Source organism: Tyto alba, unplaced genomic scaffold (assembly GCF_018691265.1).
Source record: "Tyto alba isolate M040663 unplaced genomic scaffold, T.alba_DEE_v4.0 Super-Scaffold_6, whole genome shotgun sequence".
In the NCBI taxonomy this organism is placed as follows: Eukaryota; Metazoa; Chordata; class Aves; order Strigiformes; family Tytonidae; genus Tyto; species Tyto alba.
The window spans coordinates 1,241,883-1,267,123 of record NW_024881327.1 but is presented as its reverse complement, the minus strand read 5'-3'; the positions used below and the strand labels follow the sequence as shown (position 1 = coordinate 1,267,123).

Below are 25,241 nucleotides of genomic sequence, written 5' to 3'. Positions count from 1 at the left end.
GGAGTACCCTGTCCAGCTCTGGGGCCCCCAACATAAGAAGGACATGGACCTACTCAAATGGGTCCAGAGGAGGGCCATGAAGATGATCAGAGGGCTGGATCACCTCCCCTGTGAGGACAGGCTGACAGAGTTGGGGTTGTTCAGCCTAGAGAAGAGAATAGCAGCCTTATAGCAGCCTTTCAATACCTAAAGGGCACCTACAGGAAAGATGGGGAGGGACTCTTTATCGGGGAGTGTAGGGATAGAATGAGTGGTAACCATTTTAAACTGAAAGAGGGAAGATTCAGATTAGATACAAGGCAGAAATTCTTTACTGTGCGGGTGGTGAGACACTGGCCCAGGGTGCCCAGAGCAGCTGTGGCTGCCCCCTCCCTGGAAGGGTTCAAGGCCAGGTTGGACGGGGCTTTGAGCAACCTGGTCTGGGGGAAGGGGTCCATGCCCATGGAAGAGGGGTTGGAACTAGATGATCCTTAAGGCCCCTTCCAATCCAAACCATTCTATGATTCTATGAAGTGCCTGTCTCCCCATTACCCTCCATAATAGGGTAACACAGCAAATTATAGAACTTTAATAAATAGCAGTGGTGCACCTAGGAGTACATTTCTAGGATCCCAGAATACTGTTGTCTGTATATTTGCCTTTTCAGGCACAACATTTTTGTCTCCTTACAATTTAATGTTCTTGAAATCTTTGACCACTGGCAAATGGATGACCTGCTTTTTGTAACAATGGCATGTCTACACAGGCTCCAGTCTCCCTCCCTGTCAGCATGTAATAATTTCAGGCTTCTGCATTAGCCCCCAAAGGCAGACATAAATGACATATTGAAATTATCTTTTGTCCCCATTTCCTGCCTTTGTTTGAAGCGGTGTGTGTACGTAGGGGTAGAGTGGGGCAGTTGCTGACAGTACTACTGAAGAACTGATCAAAGGAATAATATTATACATCCACATACTCAGCTCCATGACAGATCACAAGCCATATCATTAACTGTGTGTCTCATCCACTTAGCCTAGTGTGAAGGCCCTGTCTGCTTGAATCAGTCGCTAGGGTTAGTTTGTGGGACCCTGAAGAAAAGCCAATTCCATCAGAGTGCTAGGAAGCGATATTTTAAAATACTTTGCTAAAAAATCAGAAGCAGGTTATTGTAACTATACTTCCACTTATTTAAAACCCTTGCAACTCAGAAATGTTCTGGAAATGGCCATCACTAACTATTTAGTCTGATCTGGCCTGTGAACGATGGGGTGAACAAAAAGAAAACCCACTGAAACTCCTGTTGCCATTTCCATGCAGTGCTTTAGTACTAACTCTTCACATTTGCCCATCTAAACCATTCAGTGTTGCACAAAGAAAGCCTCAGTCTGAAATATTGCGGGAGAGCCAGACAAAAAAAAAAAAAAAGGCTTCTCTTTTGTGTGGAGCTTGTGGTGGTGAATGTAATTCGACTGTCTTTTTTGTCTTTTTCCAAAGTTTCCCAACTGTTGCAAATATGCTTGTGACGCTATACAGTAGCATGTAGTACAGTTAGCAGAATGACGACTTTTCCTCTCCTGGCATCCATAAAAAGACCCGAGGAGGTGTTTTACCAGCCCGCCCGGAGGGCCAGGGCCTGTGTGGAGGCTGCGGCCCAGCCGGCCTGGCCTGCTCCTGAGCGGTGCTGGAAGGTGTGAGCGGTGCAGAAACAGGCTGTTCCCTGAGCACTTTGTGATCCCCCTTTGTGAAGTCACCTTTACGCGTTAGGTACAAAGCTATTTTACCGGGCTATGGTGCCTTTAAATCTACTTTAATCTGGAATAAGTACATAATGGTTTAGAGTTATAGATATCAGTCATAGAATTATAGTAATCCAAATAACTTTGTCAGAATCACCCGTAGCTTTTAATACCAGACTGCTAACCGCTTGAATTTGTTAACATTATTTATCTAGGTATCTCTCTTGGGAGGACATACTAAGTGTCCTCTTGGGCGGACAAATTAAGGGACTATTTGGGAAATAAGAACCTATGTTCAGGCCAGTGGCTATGTTTTAAGAGGAGTCATTTATCATCTTTAATGTAATTTAACAATTTCTCCTTGAGTTTAAACTTTGCTTATGATGCTATACTGGCCTTAAATAAATCGATAAAGCAAAAGTAATCACTGGAAAAGGAAGATAGTTCTCTGGTTTATACCTCTACATCTAAAGAGAGGAAGATAACATTGTAATTGGACGGCAATTCAGTCCAGCTGTTGCCCCTGTATATTTTGAGAGAACATCCTTAAAGGCAGTGATGGGATTTAATGAACTGTTGTTATTCCCTAATGCTTGGGAAGTGGTGATGGAGTTACTGTGCAGCCAGGGTGGATAATCTAAAGGTATGATGCTGGCTTTGTTCCTTATTTGAAAATAAAAGTTCAGTCTCAAATGAGATGTAATTCACCTAAGTGTTACTTTCCACAGATCTGGATTTCCTTGTTATCTTGAAGAGATTTTTCCTGTTTAAAAGATGTACACTCAGGTTAGAATATTGGCATTGTCTTAAAATTCCAGCCTCATGTTTCATAATAATCCAGAGGGAAAAGATGGTTAGGAGGTTCATTGTGCTTTCATAATCAAAATAATTGGCTTTTCACAACAACCAGAAACAAGGTGACTTCCTACACTTTTGAAATTCCCAGGCTGTACAAAACACTACTTATCTGTTTGAATTCTGGCCTTAAGTTAGCTTTAAATGCAGAAGCTAATATAATTGAGTATATAGACAAGTTAAGAATATATCCTTTTTCTTAAAAAAAAAAAAAACAAAAAACAAAAAAAAAAAAAAACCACAACTTTGTGTTTAGTTTTAGATATGCTTCAAAGTGAAGTTTAACAAAATCCAGGAGGGACAAAGTAAGTTCCTGTTCTAGGGAGAGTTGTTAAAATTTGGCTTATATTGATCTTTATTTTTACCTTTTATTTTCAAAGGACAGCCCCAATACAAATAATACTCATCAATATGAAAAGGTACTATCAATTGACAGTGTTTTGTTAAATTTTGCTTAGAGTTTGGCTTTTTTTTCATAACAGTTCTTACTCGCTTTCTACTAATAGGCTGAAGGGGTTTTTTTGCTGCAGTTGAACTCTGTGTGTCCAAGAGCAATATCTTCTCATGACATGAATGTGGTTCAGCAGAAGTGCTCTCAGCTCCCCTTTCTTGCTTTTACAGTGCTCAGGTCTCAATCTTATAAGACTGCATATGTATATACTCATCTCTTTACTGCAACTTGCAGCATGATATTCAAGCTGTCCTTTTGCTCCTCAGTTTTATCCTTCTGAACACTTTCACCTGTAGGACATTTCCAGAAGGTTTCATTTTCTTTTTCCTTCAGGATGCTCATTTCTGCTGACTCAGCTCCTTAGTCTGAGTTCCATAGATCTCCTCTAGTGATAATTCAGATAGATATCCCTTGGATTATGAGAGATAATTTTGAGAAGGGGAAGCCTTTTCAGAGTCTTCCATCTCTACCCACCTGACTTTCCTCTTCTACAGCTTCATTAATTTTCTAAATATGGGAGGAAAGGCTAAATGGGCCTTTTGTGGAAACTCCCAAGCCACTTAACAATAAATTTAAAAAAAAAAAAAAAGCAAAGTTTATTTTTATGCATAATTAATCAACATTCCACAAGCATACAAACAACAGGTCCAAATGTCCATGAGAGGAGAGCAAACTATCACCACACAAACTTCTGGGGTTTAACAACAACCCAAAACACCAACCAGGGGTTTAACAACAACCCAAAATGTTCAATCACTCACCTAATAAAAAGTGAGGACTCTCAACAGGAGAGGAACATCTCAAGGCAGCGTCGCAACCCGTAGGAACCCCAAGGAGTCTCCTTGGGAGGCATCCCAACCCAAGGAGAGAGTCCTTACCTGCAGCACGCTAATCTGGGAGGGACGAGCTCAAAAATGGCTCCCCCAGGGACTCCATTGGTACCCGAGCCCAATCTGACCTGTGGGCAATATCAGTCCCTATTGGCCAAAGACCCCAGCTCCCATAACGCCCTGAGAACAAGGGCACGGGAAAGGTTCAACAGCCAGGGAGCCACAATTTCATTGGGTGGGTGCACCTGCCACACCGGGCCTCAGCACCATTACCCACATAAGGGCTCATCACTCTTTTACAATATGATTTTTTCAATGAAGTTTAGCAATGTGTTAAGAAAAATATGCAAACTGTGGAAAGAAGCCATGTGATGAAATCATAGTGCAAATTTTTATAAACTGAACCTCAAATGTTTTTAGGGCTTTCTTTGTAGCTGACTCTCTGCAGATGACTTTCTGGCTGTCTGTTGGGGAAGAATGCGTTTTTGTCTTAATATTCCCCCCCTAAAAAAAAATCTAATTCGAAAAGTAAATGTAATTATATAGGGACTTGTGAGTTAATTTTAAGTAATACAACTTGACTGCTACATGCTTCATCATATTTAAATATGATTTAAACTCACAGGTTATGTAAAAACTAGGCCTGATGCCTTTTTATTTCTTTTTCATACTTGTAAAAATATTTGCTTAAATATCAAAAAATTATACTTTAGAGTGAAATAAGTATAGTGTCACTTACTTACAGAAGATTCATGTAATGAAACTAACCGATGATTGTGTAGCATTTTCATAATCTCCAACAACAGTCACTACATAAGAATGCAAGTTTTTATCAACATTTTTTGAATTCTGTTGGTCATGAGAAATTTGACACATTTGGCATCAAAATGAGGCCTTTTTGCAGTTTCAGTAGAAAGACTGTTGATTATGTGGAGATGCAAGCTACAAAAGTATGAGTCAGAGTAAATTAGCCCTGATCTCCATCCTGCATAATAGATCCTTCAGGTCTGGGAAATAGCAGAGAGTCAGGAAAAGCTTGCGTGATTTCGTTACAATCTGTCACAAGCAGCTACTATCACTAGTGGGTACTGTTGGGTACATATCCACTCTTCTGCCACATTAGCATTTCACAAGTCTGAGTTGCCCAAGAAAGATGTCACTTTAAGTTAAAACATAATAGAACTCTTCTAAATCTGAATGCAACTCTGCTCTGGAAAAAGGAATTATTTCGTTGTCAGCATTGACTAGAATTTGAATGGAAGTGCTTAAAAAGCAGTATATTTATCATTGCAAAGTCAGTCATTTTGTGCTAGTCGATGGGAGAATGCTCTTTTAGACTGAATATTTTAGGAATTGTTTGGGGAAAAAAATCAGGAGGACATTTAGCACAGAATAATCATGGGTGAAACTTTAGTGCTATGCTTCTTAAAGGACAGATATCTCACAATTTAATTATCACTTGTAAAATAGTTGACTGAATGCCAGTGAGTAGAAATCTATGAAACATGCATGCATATATACAGGTATTTATTGTAGGTAGGATGGAGACAGTGTGCATCTACATTAAATCTATCAATGTATGATGAATTTTGCAAACAACTCATTAGAAAGATACAGCAAATGAAAATCAACATAAGAATATCCCGAGTTTTTAAGAGTGACAATAAAATTATGCAACAGTTTAACAAGAGAAACAGATTACTGAAACTAACTGAATATATGAAAGGAGTCTTCACAGTGGGATACAGCTCTAGAAATTCAAATTTGAGTAAAAGTAGCTTCAGTTTGCTTTGTGAAAATTTCTGGTGTACCTTACCGAAACAGTCGCTACTTCAGTTACATACATTAACAGGGGAAAAAAGTCAGCTGGAAATTTACGGTGACAGCTTTGAATGTACAGTGAATGAACTGGGATGAAGGCAGTTTTTATGGGGAGCAAATCAACTTTGAGACAGACCTTTCCCTTACATAATTGATTTGCCATATATTTTAAGATACTGTTTCTAGACTCTCTAAGGAGATAATGATGTGGACATCAGAAATACAGTGGTTTGTAAAACCTAAGTGATCATTTGGTACAGACAGGGGCACATTCATCAAGGGTAAAAGTTGTTCAGAAGACTGGACACTTGCTCTTGAGGAAAAAAAAGAAAGAGTAAATCCCATGGGTTAATGTCACAGATACAGGTTTTACTTTTTAAATGTTGATGATTTTATAAACCTGGAGATTACTCATGTTGTTAGAATGGATAAAACATAAAAGAAAACGGTGCCTCAGAGAAACAGAAAATGTAAAAAAAGTCACTTTTAAATATATTTGGTTAAAGAGTTAAGTATATAAAAGAATCCGCTTCTTATTTTTTTCTTGAAAAATTCAGTAAGTCTGATCCATATTCATTCCAGCTACATCAACATCTATTTCTGTGCACAGCATAGAATCTGTCTCTCAATTTATCTTTAGATGGAGCAACCTTTAAGTTCATCTTTTTGTCCTTTATTTTATTAATCTATATCACTTCCTTGCCATTTGATCAGTTCATCTTAATTTAGTTTCTTTTATTTCCGCATTCACTTCACTTCATGTGAGTGCCCAAATCTGTCTCTTACATTACACGTTACATAGATTTTAATTTTTAGTTTTATTAGAACCTTTTATTGTCTAGGATTAGTGTCAGATTCTGCTACTTGCTTTGAGAAGATTTGGTTCAGTATCAGAAATCACTGCAGAGAGCACCAGGAGCAGTAACCACCGAAACAAGCTATTTTAGTTTATTCCCTCTTCTGAGGTGCCTTCATGTGGTATCACTAGGGTGGAGGGGCAATCTTCTTGATTAACAAGACATTGAAATTCACGATAAAAAGTGCACAAGCCCAGCTCAAAGCTGTGCTCAGTAGGTCACCAGTCATTTCTGGGACTGTCACTGTGCCAGCAGCAACATGGCCCCCATCCTCCTCCTCCTTGTCTATCACATCCTTGACTTCACCAAGTGAGCAGGACCCAGCGCTGACTCCTGACACAGGCTGATATTTACCCCTGGTTTTGTACCGTGTGCCAGTTGGTTTGGCACTGAAGGTCAGTTTGTCTAACTCATCCTGCATGAGATGGCATCCTGCACCTCTCTGGCATTCAGCCGTTTCCGTTCAGCAGTTCAGCACAGAGCCTTTAATCAGTCTGGATTATACAGAGAGATGCAGAGTGCAATATGCCATTCGCTGGATACGATGATAATGACCACATTTCAGCTGTTTCAGGCAGGTGATTCCTATTGGTCCTTTCCAAAGTACCCCAGTATGCAGCAGCATTTCAGTTCAACAATGATCAATGCACAGTGTAATATTTAATGTTAAAGAATAGGTGACACAAATCTACGTTCACCTACTGACATGATATGACACTAAAATAGATACACTGGACATCTATGACCTCTTGGGCCATTTTCGCATCTGCTGGTTTTTACTTGCAGTATTGTTCTTTTAGGTATATAATCAGTGAGTCTGTGCAGTACCTCTCATAGAGGAAGGTTTTTATAACTATTTTTAAGTTTAGCAGCCTTAGCCTTCCAGCTTTTCTGATGTTTTGGGAGTCTTTGGCCTTTTGACTATAAGTATTTTTGAGCTTCCCACTGTAATTACTCACATAATATTATGCTACAGTAGCTCCAGTCTGATTGTTTAAGTGTCTGAGTAGGACATTTCATGAAAAATTATTTCTCCGATCATAGCTTTCTACTTGACATTTCTATACGGAAGCCATTAAACAAGAGATTAAGTCTTCTCCTTTGGGCTCAGTGAAGTTCTTATCTGTGTGAGTGATCCTATTAACGACTAAAGGATTTTTCGTATCAGTCATGATTACAGGACTGGACTCTTGTCTTCATATATGAGAGATAATTTAAGGCCTGTTCAGCATCAGCTGCTTGTGGCATGGAGTGGAATACATACCCTGTGCCAAGTGATCAGGTTCATACAGCTTGTTGCTTATTGCTCATCCCACTCCAATGAAAACCAAAAAGCTGTCCTGTTTGTTCTCTCCATTGCTCTTCTTGCAAAACAACAAATGTCAGAACATGTTGTGGAATAGGAATGAATGGAGCAACATTAAATGTAATTTCTTTTTTTTTTTTTTCTTCTCTTTTTTTAAGTAAGTGCAAGAGCTATGAGTTTGCTTCTGTTCCAGTCATTGTTTGGTGGTTTTGCTAATTGTAATAAGTCTTGTGAACTTTCGCATCTAAATAGCAAAGGATTTCTTTACTCCATGTTATCACTGTAAAATCTACAGATTAGTTATAAAGTATCATTTGTAAGTATATGCCAATTATTTTGCAATCTGAAGTCTCTGATTTTTTCATCTTCTATCTGATTCATCTGCAGGGATTGTTATTTTCACAGGCCATTCACTGTGTCAAGAGAAATGCTCATGAAAGATACTGTACCTAAGAGAATTAGAGAAATCCTGCATTTCCCCAGCGATTTCTGGGACTTCATTTCTTCTGCCAGTAATGATTTAGTTATAAGCATTCTCCATTCAAGTCCATCTTTATAAAAGGACATTGTGTTTTGATTATTTAGAACCTGAAGTCACAAAGGGCATGTTGTAATTAGATTTACTTTGGTAGTAATTGAAAATGTATTGTAGTAGTCAGAATCCCCAGGGGAAGCTTTGTAATAAAATCTCCATTGAATTTATTCATATGTGGAAAGAACAGTCAATATTTGAGGTATGAAATGTCAATAAAAGTAAAAAAGTATTACCGTTCAGTGTATGATACAGTGCAGGGCCCTGCCAGTTGGAATATTGCAACTTTGTTTCACAAAGCTTCTAAGTGCTTTTAAAAATATAATTGCTGAAGGAAAATAGAATCCGTCTGTTAAAAACAGAGCTCCCTAGTTATGAAAATAGGTAGTTTAATATGTGATATAATCTAAAGTATATGTGTTTATTAAAAACTCTCATAGAAATGAAAGATAAAATATCCATAATGATTTTCATTACCATGAATGCAGATGAGAGGATAAATTTCTAACATTCATGCATGTGGGGATCTGCTGGCATCCTAATGACGGCAGAGGCCACTCAGCTGTCTGCTTGCTATTTTATCTCCTCTACTGACTTGCATAAAAGATAGGAATATAAATAGGATTAGGGCAGAGAAAATATGGCAGAATGTTGTTCTATTAACTTGATGTCCTCTTTAATAAACTTCTAACTTATGCATGGATTCCTGTAGTTCCTACCAGTCCTGAGTTCACTGCCAAATCCTAAATCAGTGTCAAAGGGGGAAGTTTTTATTTTCCAGCCAGTTCTTCAGGGATGGTACCTTCTGCTTCTATAGCCCCAAACAAACCGCCAATAGTAATTCAGAACAAAAATGACCCTAGATGGGATAATTTTCCCTCAGGGGCTGCAGTGTTACAAAGTGAATGGCATAGGATTCAGTTTCATGTCTATTCTCCAATAAGGAAGCATTCCCTGGAAGCCATCCAGGTCTCTCTTACAGTATGTGCCTTGTCTCTTGCTGACCAGCCATCAACAGGAATGTGTTCCTTCCAGCCTCTTGCTCTAAAACTAAGATGAGTGTTGATCTGCATTGATTGAACTGAACAGTTAGGTTGGACTTTCTTCAGCCTGTTGTTTCCTTCCTGTTCAGTGTAGATCCCTTTGCATCCCCCTTTCCACCACAACTTCAAGGAATCAGTGAGCAACATTTAAATCCTGAGAGCTGTCAAGGTATTTGCTGCATTAGAAACATGGTCTTCTTGGTAGTGAAAAAAAAAAAAAAACCAACAAACACTTAGTTTCCAGTACAAAATTCCTCCTTATAAATTTAAAATGCAGTTTTCATTAATATTCCCTAACACTAACTTTAAATATCCCATTTGTTTTCTATATTACCTGTGGAAAAGGCAAGTAAATTCCATATGTTTATTAATGGAATAAATAGAAACATAGCAAACTATTTGCCTACAAGTTAAATTATCACCGTGAAACAAAGTTAGGAGTTTTAAATGCTGCTGTAGAAAAGCAGATGTTTAACTCTGAGCAGCTGCTCTGTAGCCATCCGCTGTCACCTTTCTGCCTTTCTCTAGGCAGCACCTATGAGACTGAAATGAATTGAAAAGTTTTGCTAGCTTTCAAATGTGATTTACTTCACATGGAGTACTGAGACTACATAAAATGCTTTGGCAGTTTTCCAGAGTGACTTGCTTTTTCTGTTACATGGGTTTATTTAGTAATGAACAGGAATTGGGGGGTTTTTTTGAAAAAGGAGATTGTGCATGACTGTCTACCATGCTTCATCTATATCTACATGTCTGTCACTTCGCTTATTTCTCATCTAGATGCCATTTTGGGATGAATAAAGTTAAATGCTGTTTGTCTACAGTACTGTTGCCCATGTCTGCCATAGCTTTGCAGTTGTGGAAGCCAGACGACCTACATTCACACAAACAGATACACAGGCACACACACAGTCCAAACATCTTCATTATTGTTTTATTGTTTTATATATCCTTCAGGTCTCCTGTAATGGCTGGAGGTCTATTTGCTGTTAACCGGAAATGGTTTTGGGAGCTGGGAGGCTATGATCCAGGATTAGAAATATGGGGAGGAGAGCAGTATGAAATCTCCTTTAAGGTAAGTCATCAAGTCACCTCATATGATACTTCCTTACCTGTTTGTTGCAAGATTCATGTGATCATGATGCTTTCATTCATGCCAGCTTTTGTCCTTTAACTGAAATTAATTTAGTACAATACTACTTTTGTTTCTTTAGGAATTCTCAGTAATTTCACAGAGAATTATGCCATAAACATATGCTCCAGAAGCCATACAAAAATCACACTGAGTGTAGTTCCCTCTGAAAATGTAGTAGTTTACCACCATCAAATTAAGTTCTACCTTGTTCCTTTCATCAAGTCTTCTCCGCTTACCTTCTCTCAGACACTGCATTTCCTTCATGCTCAAGGGTCGAGCTCAGCTCAAAAAGCCAACAGAGAACTAATCCAGAAAAAAATAAAATTACATCATTTTCTGCTCAGATCAACAAGTTTAATCATCTCTGGGGATAGGCTCTCTTGGAGTTCAGGGACATGGGTGGAAATCGGAAGTCATAGGAAGAAGGACTCCCTTCAGTGTAGCAGTGAATCACTATATCAGCTCAGCTGCTGTGAGCTGTTATCTACAGGCCAGCTTCTGAAAATCAGATGATTTTCATTGAATTATTGTAATGACCAAATATATGGGGAGTTTTCAAGTGTTCAGGTTACATACAACCAGTCACAGTGTATCCTCATATCCTCTATGTGGACATGTGTATTCAAATCAGTTACTTGGCTTTTACATGTCAAGTTCAAAGTCCTTTTACTTGTTGCATGTAAAATAGGCATTTGCATTCATTTGATGAGGACTAATATGTCTAACTTTGAAAACTGAATTTATTGTGTACCAGTATACCCAAAGACATAAGAACTTTACCTCATGGCCTCTACATGCAAAGATTTTCAATGACTTGATAGAATTTCATGACATAGATTAATTGAGTTGAGCATATTTGGATAAAGCTTGGAACTGAAATTAGAATTCACATTTAGCTTCAGGATCTTTCCAACCTACTTCCAAACTCTGACAGTGTAAAGCTCAGTAAATAAATTTAGTATGTCAGCCATGACTAATACCATACATCTTGCTGAATCTGAGTTTCAACAGAGATTAAAACAACAGAGCTGAGATCATTCTGTTGAACAAAACATACAGTGTGATCCAACACTGGACTGCCAGGCTCTCTTTACAGGAGTTATCAAAAATAACAAAATGGTTTGTATTAACTGTGCTACTCTCATGTTTCTCCAAATCATTTTTATACCGCAGCAAAATAAAACAGGAAGGCAAGGGAAACCCAATAGCTAGACAGTATATTTAGAATGTATTGATTTACCTTCTGTCCATTTAGGTTGTTTCAGAGGCAAATGTAAGTAGCCACTAGTAGCGGTCACAATGGTCTCTGACAGGTCACCCATAATTCTATTATCCTATTTCAAATATTCCCCTTTGTTCGTCATCACAAAAGAATATACCTGTAATGCTCTCCATTCTTTGTATAGAAACCATGGTAACAGCACTGGAAATTGAGATACTAGATTGTGCCCCTGCGTTTTGCTCAAGTGATAGATTTTTTTGCAGGCAGCTGTGTCACACTGGGTCTCATTTCAGCCGTATCTCCTGATTCACTTCATTAGTATATACTGACCTTAGGTCCCTGTCCTTTCTTATTAGTGTTAGAAGAATTTAAAAATACTTTTTAGAAATTACTGACAAATAAGAACAACTTTCTATTGGAAGAATTTAACAGATGTAAGTTTTTTAAAAAAAAAAAGACAGCTGTTTGGTTTGGAATGACAAAAAATGAGAGAAAAGTCACGGAGGTGGCAGAAACAGAAAAAAATGGGGTTTATTGTATCAGAATCACCAATATCAGCCTGGGAAATGTTTCTGCTTCAACAGTTTCTACTGTAGCTATAGATTCAGTCATCTCAAAACTTATTTAAATGAGGACAAGTTAGCCAGAGAGTTTAATTTACCAGTTTTATTCTCAAAACTTGGGAAGATGATGGACTTACCATCTATCTGTTATTCACAAAGTCAGTGAAAAAGCCAAACAACCAGTCTGGTTCAGTTTCCTCAGCTGCTTGAGTGGGTCTGAAACTACATCTAACATTTGATTAATGTCCACATGTACGTCCTGTGGAAGTGTCATAGTAGGGGTGCCCTTTGTTGATGCCATGTCTCACATTAATGTTATTTTGCTTGGGAAATAATTATTTGGAGTATCCTGCCTCAAGAACATTTTTAACCACTAGATAGTTAGCTATTCTCACACAGTTCTTTGATTCAACTAATTCTTAAGTATTTTATAAAAATATGACTGGTTTTCATTAAGAAGTTGCAAAAGGAAGACAATTTGAAAAGTCCTATAATTGTGGGAAGTTTGTATTTAGAGGACAGTTTCAGGCTGATCTTTAACATCAAAGACAGACACAGTGTTCCTTTTATGTTCTTCATATATCTTGTTTTTAACTTTGAGATTCATTTGTATGAAAGCTACGTTATAAAGGTAAATAAGTAAACAATCTGTCTGCTATAAATGGGGACCATGCTGATGACATGACCTTCCCAGTGTCAAACTGGGGATTCTTGTGGTTAATTCAAATACAGTGATGTAGTTATGGAGGCATGCATGCCAGAGCAAGAGCTGTCATGTGCTCCCTGGAATGAAGTAGCGTCTGGTTCATCTGGAAGTGGTTGCACTGCTCTGTGAGCTGGAGTGAGAAGTGTTTGGAGATCATTTCTGGTCCTCAGTGATGCACTTTAAACTCTATGGATTGACAGACTACTGTAACCCTTCTGCTTAACATTTTAACAGTGGGTCCAGGTACTATTGAATCCATGTAAGCTGTGGCAGGTCTTTAATTAGCACCACTAATATTTTGATGGAAGGGAAAGCTTACATGCATGTTCAGGAAGATTTTTCACAAATGTGTGTGTCAAATATGTTTATATGTACAAATTCACTGGTGGCAAATGTGGAATAACATTTAAGAAATAGTATATGTTTCATATTCTCTAGCCTAATTTTATTTGGGGAATAATTTCCTAGATGTTGGAATGAAACGTCACGTCACAGAAACATTCACACATTATAGAGGGAAAAGATCACTTAACAATAAAGATCCTTTTAAGGAAAAGCATCTTCTCAACCAAAAGCCTCTGCATTACTGTACCAGAGACATCCACAGTTACCCCCATAACTCAGCTTACAGGAGTGTTTGCTACAAAGCAAGTGGGAAGCCATGAGTGCAAAGTGTGGGCTTAGAGAGTCAGAGAAATTGGATCTTTCAGAAAGGTATGATAGCTAGATCTGTAGTAGTGAAGACTCAGCAAAATAGTTTGTCTAAAGTCTTCTGACTTAAGGAATTAATAGCTTCTTCGTCATGAACTTAATATCAACTACTCTGCTCAGTGTAGTTCTACTGCACTTTGCAAATCCCAGACCCACAATGAATTGAGGTCTGGTGGTGGATCAAGGGCCATCATGCAAGCTCAAAGGAATCACTAAGAATAGCAAACCCATATTGCTTTATGAGTTCAAGACACTAAGACAGAGTCCAAGGACTGATTACAAATTAGATTAGCAGGACGAGTGGTTGCCTGGGGAGGCAGACAGCAGTTCCTGACAAGAGGATGAACCAGATTTAGGAAAGGTACTCAGGCAGGGAAGCTTGGAGGGATAGTGTCAATTTTGATGTTTCTCTCTGGCCATTTCACTAGATGTGACCTGGGGTGATAGACAACAGGCTTAAGTGCAGTCCACAGTCCTAACCAAAAGCCTTTTCTGGGGGAGAGGTTGCATTACCTCATTGTACAGGGACAGAAGGTGGGTGATGTGAGCAAAACTATATGTATGTGTTTGCAGGGGAAGGGCGTTTAATGGAAAAAGAAAGATACTATGGAGAGTGAGTCTGCAGTGAATTTAAATTTGCCGCAGTGTAATTCAATAAGTTTCTCCAAAATACAGTGTGCTTTGTAATGTTTCTGTGACATTTAGAATTGTGCCATAGCAGGAAAGGAAACTTCTTCAAACTTCAGGCATGACTATTGCAGGTGCTGGGTTGTCAGGATCACAGAGAGACGGGTTAAAAAAAAAGCTGCTGCTTAAAAATTTGCTTGACCTTTATTTCCTCAACTACAAAAACCAACGTATTTCTCTTTTGTTCTTTTCCTGCTTGCTAATATTTTTGCAGAGTACAACAGCAAGCATAGCAATGGGTGCCATGCTGATTAACTGCTGTTTCCAACTCAGAGCGCACTCATGCACATTCAATGGATGGTGAGGCAGCCACAATCCATGTCTCAAAATATGACCTCTTCATTCAATAGTTTATTAGATTAATTTTTACATAAGAAATAATGTGCAGCATTTTAATTTTTTGTCAGCATAACCTTGGGATCAATTTTTTAATTAAAAAATACGTTTGATATCTTGCTGGTTGATACTGTTCAGCGTGTGCTAGACTTGTGAAAGCTGGCAAAGCACTGGAATTAACCTGATTAATAGCATTTCTTCTCAATAACCAGGGAAGCCACTATTCAGGAAATCTTAAATAAATCCTAAATTTACGTTCATTAGAAAGGTACAGTTTATGTAGTAGTTTCCAAAATATAGAGTAGTGAAAGATACTAATTTCCTGTGTTTGCTGAAGATCCCTGTGGTGGGTTGACCCTGGCTGGATGCCAAGTGCCCACCAAAGCTGTTCTGCCACTCCCCTCCTCAGCTGGACAGAGGACAGAAAATATAACAAAAAGCTCATAGGTCGAGATAAGGACAGGGAGAGATCACTCACCAATTACCATCCCATCATTAATTTATTACCAATTAAATCAGAGTAATGAGAAATAAAACAAAATCTTAAAACACCTTCCCTGACCCCTCCCTTCTTCCTGGGCACAACTTCACTCCTGGTTTTCTCTAACCCCTCACCCTGTGCAGCGCAGCCGGGACGGGGAGTGGGGGGTTGTGGTCAGTTCATCACCCATCGTCTCTGCCGCTCCTCCCTCCTCAGTGACGGCACTCCTCACGCCCTTCCCCTGCTCCAGCGTGGGGTCCCTCCCACAGGAGACAGCCCTCTGCAAACTTCTCCAATGTGAGTCCTTCCCCCTGGCTGCAGTTCTTCATGAACTTCTCCAATGCGGGTCCCTTCCACGGGGTGCAGCCCTTCAGGCACAGACCGCTCCAGCGTGGGTCCCTCACAGGGTCACAAGCCCTGCCAGCCAACCTGCTCCAGCGTGGGCTCCTCTCTGCATGGGTCCACAGGTCCTGCCAGGAGCCTGCTCCAGCGTGAGCTTCCCGCAGGGTCACAGCCTCCTTCAGGCACCCACCTGCTCTGATGTGGGTGTTTCTCTGTGCTGCAGGTGGGGATCTGCCCCACCATAACCTCCATGGGCTGCAGGGCACAGCCTGCCTCACCATGGTCTTCACCACGGGCTGCAGGGGAACCTCTGCTCTGGTGCCTGAAGCACCTCCTCTTCCTCTCCACTGACCTTGGTGTCTGCAGAGTTCTTGCTCTCACATGTTCCCGCTCCTCTCTCCAGCTGCAGCTGCACAGGGAGGTTTTTTCCCTCTTCTTAAATACATTATCCCAGAGGGGCTACCAGCATCGATGATGGGCTCAGCTTTGGCCAGTGGCGGGTCCGTTTTGGAGCCAGCTACACTGCCTCTAGCTGACATAGAGGAAGCTTCTAGCAGCTTCTCACAGAAGCCACCCCTGTAGCCCCCCACTACCGAAACCTTGCCACGCAAATCCAATACAGTCCTTTACAATGGTTGTTCCTTCAGCATCATAAATCATACCTTAACAAAAATGCTAATGGTGATACCTTAGTCTCTTTGAAGCCAGTCACCTCTATCTAGAGTTGGTTTATCCTTATCCATGCTGACAGATCTTCCAGATTCTCTTCATCCTTGTTTTCCAACACACACCTCCGAATTCATTAATCCCTTTCTTTATTATCATCATCATTATTAATTCCCTCCACTGCTGGCAATCATTGCAGGAAATAGGGATTGGGGGAGCATTACCACTTGTCAATGCTGTTGTAATATATATGAAAAACTGACAAACATGGAATATTGCCACTTTTCTCAACATTTTAGAGGTGCTGGTGAGTATTGTTGAAATACCCACCAGTCGTCAGTTACCAGTTTACACGGTACAGTTTTAATATCCCTGACAGGAAATCCCACTGCACCACGAGTAGATGGTTTTGATGTTTGTGAAACCCACTGCAAATCTGCAGTCAGTGGTCTTATTTTTCAATTTTTTCTTGCATTTAACTGAACATCCTCAGTACATGGAAAGTTCACAGGAAAGTATTCTTCTTTTCTACAACTGCTAAAACTGTTCTCTTGGCTTATATTTCAGGAGTAGGGACTTAAAAATCCCATAGTATTTTTAGATTCTTATTTTCTGCAACTCCTTCAGTCCCACTGTGGTAATACATTTCTTCTGTTCGGTGTCCATTCCAAACAAACAAACAGTTTACTGTTATTTTTTTCCATCCGTTTCAGTGTCTGTCACAATTATCTGTCTCGTTACTAACTCTCAGCAGCAGTATATTTCTCAATTAGTTTTGAAGCCTGATCCAAAATCCATTCAGTCCCCCCTCAATCTTTTACATAATTTGCTGTATGTTTATGTTCCTGTTCCACAGCAACACATCCACCACTGATCAAAAATCATGAGTCTCTTACTGCAGTAATTATGATTGCATTGTAGCATATGGATTGGAGTCTCATTCTGGTGTGCACGGTATTTACATTTTCAAGGTAGTCCTCAGGCTGGATCACTCATAAACTAGAGAGATAAGGTGGAGGGAAAGGAAGAGGGGGAGGAACACAAGAGCAAGCAGAATTCAATTTCAAAGACAAAGAAATGATGTGAAAAGAGGGTGATTCACCCAAAATCGCACAAGACCTGTAGAACAGAGCCAAAAAATGCATCCGTGACATCTAAACTCCAGTCAGGAACAAAGCCACATAAGCACAGTTTAATCTCTTTTAAAGCTTGCGCTAATGCCTGCCTTTTGCTTTCAACCATCCCTATAAAGTGTTTTGCAGCATTCTGTTGGAAGGAGCTATATAAAGATAAATTGTGATAGAGTGTATAGTTGACACCTAAACTACTCTTTTGATCTTTCCAAGCTGAAATTGCACTGTTTTGGTTTCATCTTTGTTTTTTATCCCTCAGCTGCAGACCGGATTCATTGCTTTTTTAAGAAGGAAACATTAGCTATCTTAAGAGTTTCATTGCTTGCTCCTTGGATAAACAGAGAGGCATCAGTGTTGTGATATCATTTTGCCAAATGTCCCACACCACCTGAATTTCTTTTATGGTACTCTGGAGGTCTGTAATATTTAACACAGAAGTCATCCTCCAATTTTTTGCATTTAGCGCGTGCGACATAAAAATGCACATTTTAAAGACAAAGTTGACAGAATTGATCTTCCCAGGAAAATATAAAAAATGCTTTTAAAATCATTCCGAAGCTGAAAGATAAACAGGAACAGCTGCTAAATGTCCTTCAAGGCATCCCAAGATTCATTTCAATTACCCTGCACAGCGCACCTCAGGTGCAGCACAGCATTTTCTAGTTTTATATCTATCAAATATAAGCCTAACACAACGTGTTATTTTCTCCCACTTGTTATTGCCTCAGCATATGTGACAGGTTTTTTTCCTAAATCCTTTTCTCCTTTTTTTTTTTTTTTTTTTTTTTTTTTTTTTTTTTTTTTTTTTTTTTACGGATATCCTATTGCTGTAGAGGAAATGCAATATATGTCTACTTCAGCTCTCATTGTCTGAGTTAAAGTAATACTGGCCTATATAAATATATATATTTCTGCTTTCTTGTCTTTTAAATTTATTCTGTGTCTGACCTTTGTCTGAGTCAAACTGCTATGATATCCACTCTTCAAAGGCTAAGAAATCTTGATTAATCACTGTAATATCTTGTCCAGCCTTTGAAATAACACCTTAATTTAAAAAACAAGAAGAAATACAGTTCTGCATTTTCATTGGTGCACTGGGTTGTTTGAAGACGGCCACAGAGAGGAGGGTCCTGCTAACAAAGGTAAAAGTGATATAACATACAAACGAAGTATTGGTAGAAAGATGATAACTTTTTTTTACCAACGGCATTACCCAACTTATTTTAACACTATCCTTTTTATGAGTTTTTAATATGTTTAGGAACATGTTTTCTAGTGAATTAGGTGACATGGGATTAAGTGGGTGAGGATTTCAAGGGTTTTTTAATAAGCAAATTTTACAAAATGTTTTTGAAAAGAAAATAATTAGCATGTTTACATGTCATTGCAAGACTGGTCTGGGTGGTAATGAGCTATTTTCGTATGGAGGCAGTGTTTCCAACCCAACAGTAAATTTTCTCCCTGAGAAGGACTGTGCTTATTAGGAGACAGGATATCCTCACCACAGACATAGATACTGAAATATTCTTGATTCCATCAACATCCTTGCTTCCATCTGGCAGAGTGATGCCTGGAACAGCTGCCTTTCTTACCTTGCGCCACTAATCCGCAAAATTTGTCTCCTCTTCTGAGATGCTAGCATGCACCAGCAGCACCTACCCAGACCTCCTATGCTTTAGTTAACTCTGATGGGAGGTGGGAGGTGGCAGCTTCCCGAGTAGCTCTCAGCTGTATCCAACTGCACAAGGGAGTTTCAAGACAAGGCCAAGCACATGATCTTGCCCTACTTTTGGTGGTTTCAAAAACCTTCCTTAAACATTTACACTAATGTATTTAGGTTTGTCCTGCAATGAGGTTTAGATTCTCAAACATTTCATTACCAGGTCTCAGCTGGAAGCCATGGCTAACAGCTAGGAGACTGTAAGGGCTAATACACAAATGACTCATAAGAGGCAGCTTCTTAAATCACTTTGCAACTCAAGCCTTCACTCCAACCCCCATTTTCTACATTCACAGTATGAATAGCACAGTCAGTCTTGGGGGCTGAATTCCAGTGTGCTACCTTCAGCAAGTGCTTTAAGTCATGTTCAAGCACTGAGTTGTTGCAGTATTTAAGTTTATTGCAGTGTCCTGGGTTTGAGTGAGTGGTGGGGTTTTTGGTAGCAGGGGAGGGGGATACAGCTGTGGCCCCTTGTGAAAAGCTTCTCTAAGCTCCCCTGGCTCCGAGTCAGCTCCACCTCTGCACCAAGGCCAAGCCAGGCAGCTGCACCTCTGCAATAACGTATTTAAGAAGGGACCTGGAAGAAGGAGTTAGAGTTGTGAGAAGGAGATGTGACATCTATGTGAACACCAAGGTCAGTGGAAGAATGGAGGAGGAAAGTGGGAGGAGGTGTGTTGGAACAGAGACCCCCCTGTATCCTGTGGGGAGACGGCAGGGCGGCCCCCCCTGCCACCCATGGAGGTTTACGGTGGAGCACACATGGATATGCAGTCTGTGAGGGGCCCTACTCTGTCTCAGATGTCTATGCACAAAGGAGGTCAGGACCCTGTGAGAAGAAGCAGCCCCCACTGTTGTAGTTCAGTGCTGGGAGGGTTTCAACGTGGGGGTGTCCCATGCCAGATCAGCTTGGGAAACGCTGCGGCCCATGGGAGTTCTCTCCAGTTGGAGAAAAGTTGTAGAGGACTGTGTCCGGTGAGAGGGGGACCACACTGGATCAGGGGAAGAAGTTCCAGAAGTTCCACCCCCCCTGAAGATGGCAGAAGCGGCAGCCCTGACTGCATCCCCCATTCCCTGCCCCTGAGCTGCTGGGGGGAGGAGGTAGAGATATTGGGAGCAGAGCTGAGCTCAGGAAGAAGGGAGGGGTGGGTGAAGGTGTTTTCAAGATGTGGTAATACTTCTCACTGTCCTGCTCTGTCTGTTAAGTGCTGGTGTTCTTAGTGTCTGTATTGAATTTATGTTCATTTTTTCTTCCCCTAACGAGTCTGTTTTATGCCTGTGACCATAATGAGTGATTCAACCCTCCCTGTCCTTATCTCAAATCCCAAGCCTTGACTTATTTTCTCCTTCTCAGTGCTGAGGATGAAGGGGGGAGTGAGTGGCTGCATGGTGCTCACTTGCCCTCTGAGCTCAAACCACAACACATCTGCATGTTCAGATTACTAAAATTTAGTCCCAAAGTCACAGCCACACTGACAGGACCAAGCAGATATGCCCACTGTGACACAAACAGGAAAGCACAGCAAAAGAGGCCAAACTCTCGGCCATTTTCACTATTGTTTTAAATGAATTCAATTAATAATTTTGTTTTCCTATGATTTCAAAAATCCAGTAGCTACAGCCAGTTAGTGAGCAAGACAAAAGAGGCTAAATAAGAAATGTGTGGTAAAAAAGTGTAGAGATGCACATTGTTCTCTGCAGGCTTCATGCAAAATATCAAATATTTGTGAATCACATCATATTTTCTGATACTTTTTTTTAATAGTGTGGTTACTGTTGTTTTAATTCAGAGCACATCAACTTTTGGATTAATTCCTTTTTGTATGGAAATTGTTGGTGAAACTTTCAGTTGTCCATGTTCTGGTCTGCTTTAGCCTCGGTCACGAACTTACTTCATGCCATTTCACTCCAGAGTAAATTAAATACAGATAAAATTTGTTCACATATGTAATGCATGGACCTAAATTCTCATCCAGATTTATGGAGATGTTTCATGAAGCAACTTTATGTATGTCCACATAAAGAGACATGGAAAGGACAAGCCCTCTCTCTTTCTCAGCTTTGGTGTAGTTCTCTTTTAAATTGACTGGGAGGGGGTATGGGGTATTTTTGTTTTCAGTATAAAGGCTGAAAGCTGAGACCACTTATGTGGAATTAGAGCCATTCTGTTCTAAATTTGTGAGGGACAAAAAATTGTTTAGCCAGGATTAGGAAATGATTTTTATAATACTGATGTTTTCACTCTAAATTAATTTTAAGTTCTTGCTCTGCGGTTGGTTTTAGGATACTTTAAAAGTTGTTCTGCTTGGGGGCTCTGGAGGAGTGGTTTTGTTGTCTTCTATTTCCCTGATTTGCAAAGTCAGATTGCTTTTTTTTGAAATCAGAGAGTTATGAATGTTGCTAGCGTGCTATGTAAGTCATTTAATAGCCATGTCAAACATTGGTCGCTCTCCATTGCCAGAGCATAGAAAATCAGGCTGATAGGTTGGCATGACTGCCATAGTTCCTCTGATATGGCACACCACCTTGCTGTCACATACAGTTGGTAAAACCTAGTCGTGCTAGGTGAAAAACTGCAAAGAATTCCTTACTTGCTGCCCATCAGGAAACAGCTTGATTTTTAAAGCCATGAAGTACTTTCAGCTCCCATCAGTTTTGACTGAGTTTTGGTTGCTCAGACCTGAAGCATAAAACCTGTGTACTCCAGATGGTTCCATCTGTTTCAGTATTAAAGTATTAATGATGAAATGTAGCAGCATGCTCTTCTTCCTCTACCTACATAAATTTGATCAGAAGGAAAATTATTTTTCTTCCCTTTTCTTTACAAAATGAAGAGCATATCAATATTTGAACTCTGTATTCACTATTCAAAATATAAGCCAGGTGTTTTGGAAAAAAAAAATATTACTTCCAATTGATGGCTTGTTTTACTCACACAGCCTTCTTTTGAAATTTTTGTCCTGTATGTTTTGAACAACAGACACAATAATATCTTGGCTGTGTTGCAGGAAGACCATTGATAGGTATTCTAAATATGTTTTATGATTTTATTTTGAACATACTCTGATTTTGCACAGTGAAATTCCAGGTAGGAGAGTCTGCCATGTCACCTAATCCCAGCTATCAGCATGTGAGAAGGCCACCACTATAACTGTGGGAGGGGTCAGTACAGAACGATGTGTAGATTTCACATACCCTTTACTTAAAATGCCTTTCTTGCCTTATTTGTTTCCAGGAGCCATTCTTTCACTTGTTTTCTGTCTCCTTCCCAGGTGTGGATGTGCGGAGGTGGCATGTTTGATGTTCCGTGCTCTCGAGTTGGGCATATCTACAGGAAGTACGTGCCATATAAAGTCCCTTCTGGAACCAGCCTAGCACGGGTGAGTAATTGGGCCTTGCTGTTTTTCATTTTCGTTCATCACCATGAGTTTCCTCATTCCCTGTGAACTAGTTTCCAGTAAACCATTAAAATGGAAAAGGCATGTTTCTTTATTTTTCTGAAATGAGATGTGCAATTGCTGCAGTTATGCTGCCTTCCAGAGATAAGATTGCTAAGAATAAAATGGAAGCTGAAAAATACAGGGTTGGACATCTCAGCACAGAAGCACGTTTCATGCTGATTCAAAAGAACCTGGGAATAACCTAAGGCTTACAGTTCTCAAATTGCAGTGTTGTCAGTCAGTTTTTACAAGCAGGACAAATTTGAATGCATGCTTTCTTATCAGTCAGCAGAACAGGTAGAATCTCATGGAAGGGATGTTTTCTGAGGCAAAAGGACTGAGTAACAATGATTTGAGCGACTGTCTAATTATTGTGTAAAACCTGGTTGTGGAATACAGCCAGCTTGGAGATGTGTGAGTGAAAAATTACAAGGCCTCTAGACATTCCTCAAAGACTACTGAACATATCCATATCCGTGAGGGGCTTTTTGCTTAAGAGAAAATGTTCTGTAACTTTCTGGAGATGTTCATGGGATGTCAAAAGATGGGAGACAAAGGGCACAGATGTAGCTTCCAGGCAGATACTAGTATTTATTCATGTTTGAGTTTAATCTTTTCTGGTTTAGAGGATTTTTTTTTTTAATAAAATGGCATTAATATTAAAGTCTGCTTATTGCCATAGGGCAATGTTTTATGAATCATATTTTTTCCTAATAATGAAAATGTGGTATGAATAAAAGAATAAATTTTTTGCTTTAAGGGGGAAATATTTTTGGTTTCAGCACCACGGGACAAGGCTTGCTGTAGTAACTGCAGCAGTGGAAAGAGGCCGCCTGTGCTGCCTGCCTAACAGCTGGCTAGACAGAGGGAAGAATTTGCCATAAAAGAGCATCAGTGCAGACAATGGGACACATGATACAGTAACGGGATTACTGGTGGTGACAAAAACTGTAGTGACTAAACCGTGAGATTAAAATCTTCCCCCACTTTAGTTCTGTGTAGTATCAGAGTTTCCCCATCCAGATTTTTGCACTGGCTGAAATAAACATCTTCATTTATGGTATCCCCTGCAAAAATCACACACAACTTGAAATAAGAAAACCAAACCTCAGTCTCTATTTTTATCCATTACAGCACAAAGAACCTCATTAGAGAATATGCTGTCTCATGTATTACCTGTAGGAGCAAAATACAATCACTGCTATTTGGACTACCAGCTTCTCATACTGTTCAACACTTAACTAGCTTTCATGGAGGCACCATGAGTTCTTAGAGCCATCAGGTAGTCACAGCCTGCAGCATCTCTGTACTATTTATTTTAGCCTGATTTCAATAAATCACTCGTGAAATATTACTAAGAAACATTCCCAGCTATGAAAATTAAATCTCTGTAAATGCACAGACTGACTGCCCTGTATCTTGTGAGAACAGATCTAGCGTGCTGCTAGGGTGAATCTTATCCTTCCTGTTCAAATAATGGATAGTTTCCTCTGTGTTGTGGGGGTCCAAAACATGATGTTTAGGTACATTTCTGGCACATACTTATCACTGAAAGAAAACTTGAATTCTCAGGTTCCCAGCTTCTTTCCAGTACAATATTTTAAACCAAAGCATTGAAGGCAGGACACATCGCATCAAGGCTGCCAAGAGCACAAGGTCTTCTGCACGTTTTAGTATTTGGGGCTGTCTCGATAACTAGGCAAGGAAAAGAGCTTGGTCCCTGACCTATCAAATTGTGTGTAATTTTAAGCCTAAAAATATTATCTTTCTCTCATCCAAGCCAGAAAAGGAAAAACAAGGACAAATTCATCTTCAGTGTGTCAATCCCTTTGATACAGACCACTTGTGTTCCAAATAACCTGCCCCAAATTGAGCTGTTAGCCAAAATAATACTGGGGGTGTATGCACAGAAGTGGCCTCAATATTTTGGCTATCTTTGTATTATCATCCAACTATTCTATTCTATTATATCCTCCAATGACTATAGTTTACCCCTTAGGAGTATATTATCTAAAACCTCCCTCTAGTTAGGAATGTAATGAATAACACACTCAAGAATATCTGGAAGTATTATCCCTGCTGCCAAAAGCAATACTTTCTACTAGTAAGTAGTTTCCACAAGGGATTTTACTAAATCCTTTTCCATCTTCTGCTGTGTAAAGGAGGATGCTGGGATATGCAGTTTCACAAAGGAATGAGCCCTAGGAAGCCCAACTGTGATTCAGTAAATGATCACACTGGATACTGCATTGAAGAATGACAGATTTTCCCATCCTATCCCACAGCAGCCGCACAAGGGGGACTGGAGTTAAGGAGGGGACAGAGTTTCTAGACAAATTCAGGCATAGCCCAGTCACGCCAGGGGTTTCCTTTCAAGCTGTTTCAGCTTATGTTTGCCCCTCACAAATAATGCTTTAAGTTAGCATTTTACCTGTCCTTGGGATTTCATCTGTCTATATCTTTTAGCAGCGAGTCTCAACACAGTTTCAGCCAGCTACGTAGTACTTGACCAATCTAAATATCTTTTTGAAGAGCTGTGACCTGGCATAAGGATGACATGCGCTTTATTAAATGAGACACTTGTCAAAAACTCTGTTCCGCCTTGTCGTGGTTTCAGCCTGATTGACAGCCAACCACAATGCAGCACCTCTCTCTCCCTTCCCCTCCGGCAATGAGAAGGGACAGAGAGCCA

General features: G+C 39.8%; 1 protein-coding gene across 1 annotated transcript in view; it reads left to right on the top strand.

The window, feature by feature from the left end:
• The window catches only part of GALNTL6 (polypeptide N-acetylgalactosaminyltransferase like 6), a 503,407-nt gene that overhangs the window by 444,170 nt on the left and 33,996 nt on the right, over nucleotides 1-25,241 (top strand). The window contains exons 7-8 of the mRNA XM_042808290.1: nucleotides 10,368-10,485; nucleotides 22,382-22,489. Coding sequence (XP_042664224.1) covers nucleotides 10,368-10,485; nucleotides 22,382-22,489 — 226 coding nt within the window. The remainder of the gene's footprint in view (nucleotides 1-10,367; nucleotides 10,486-22,381; nucleotides 22,490-25,241) is intronic.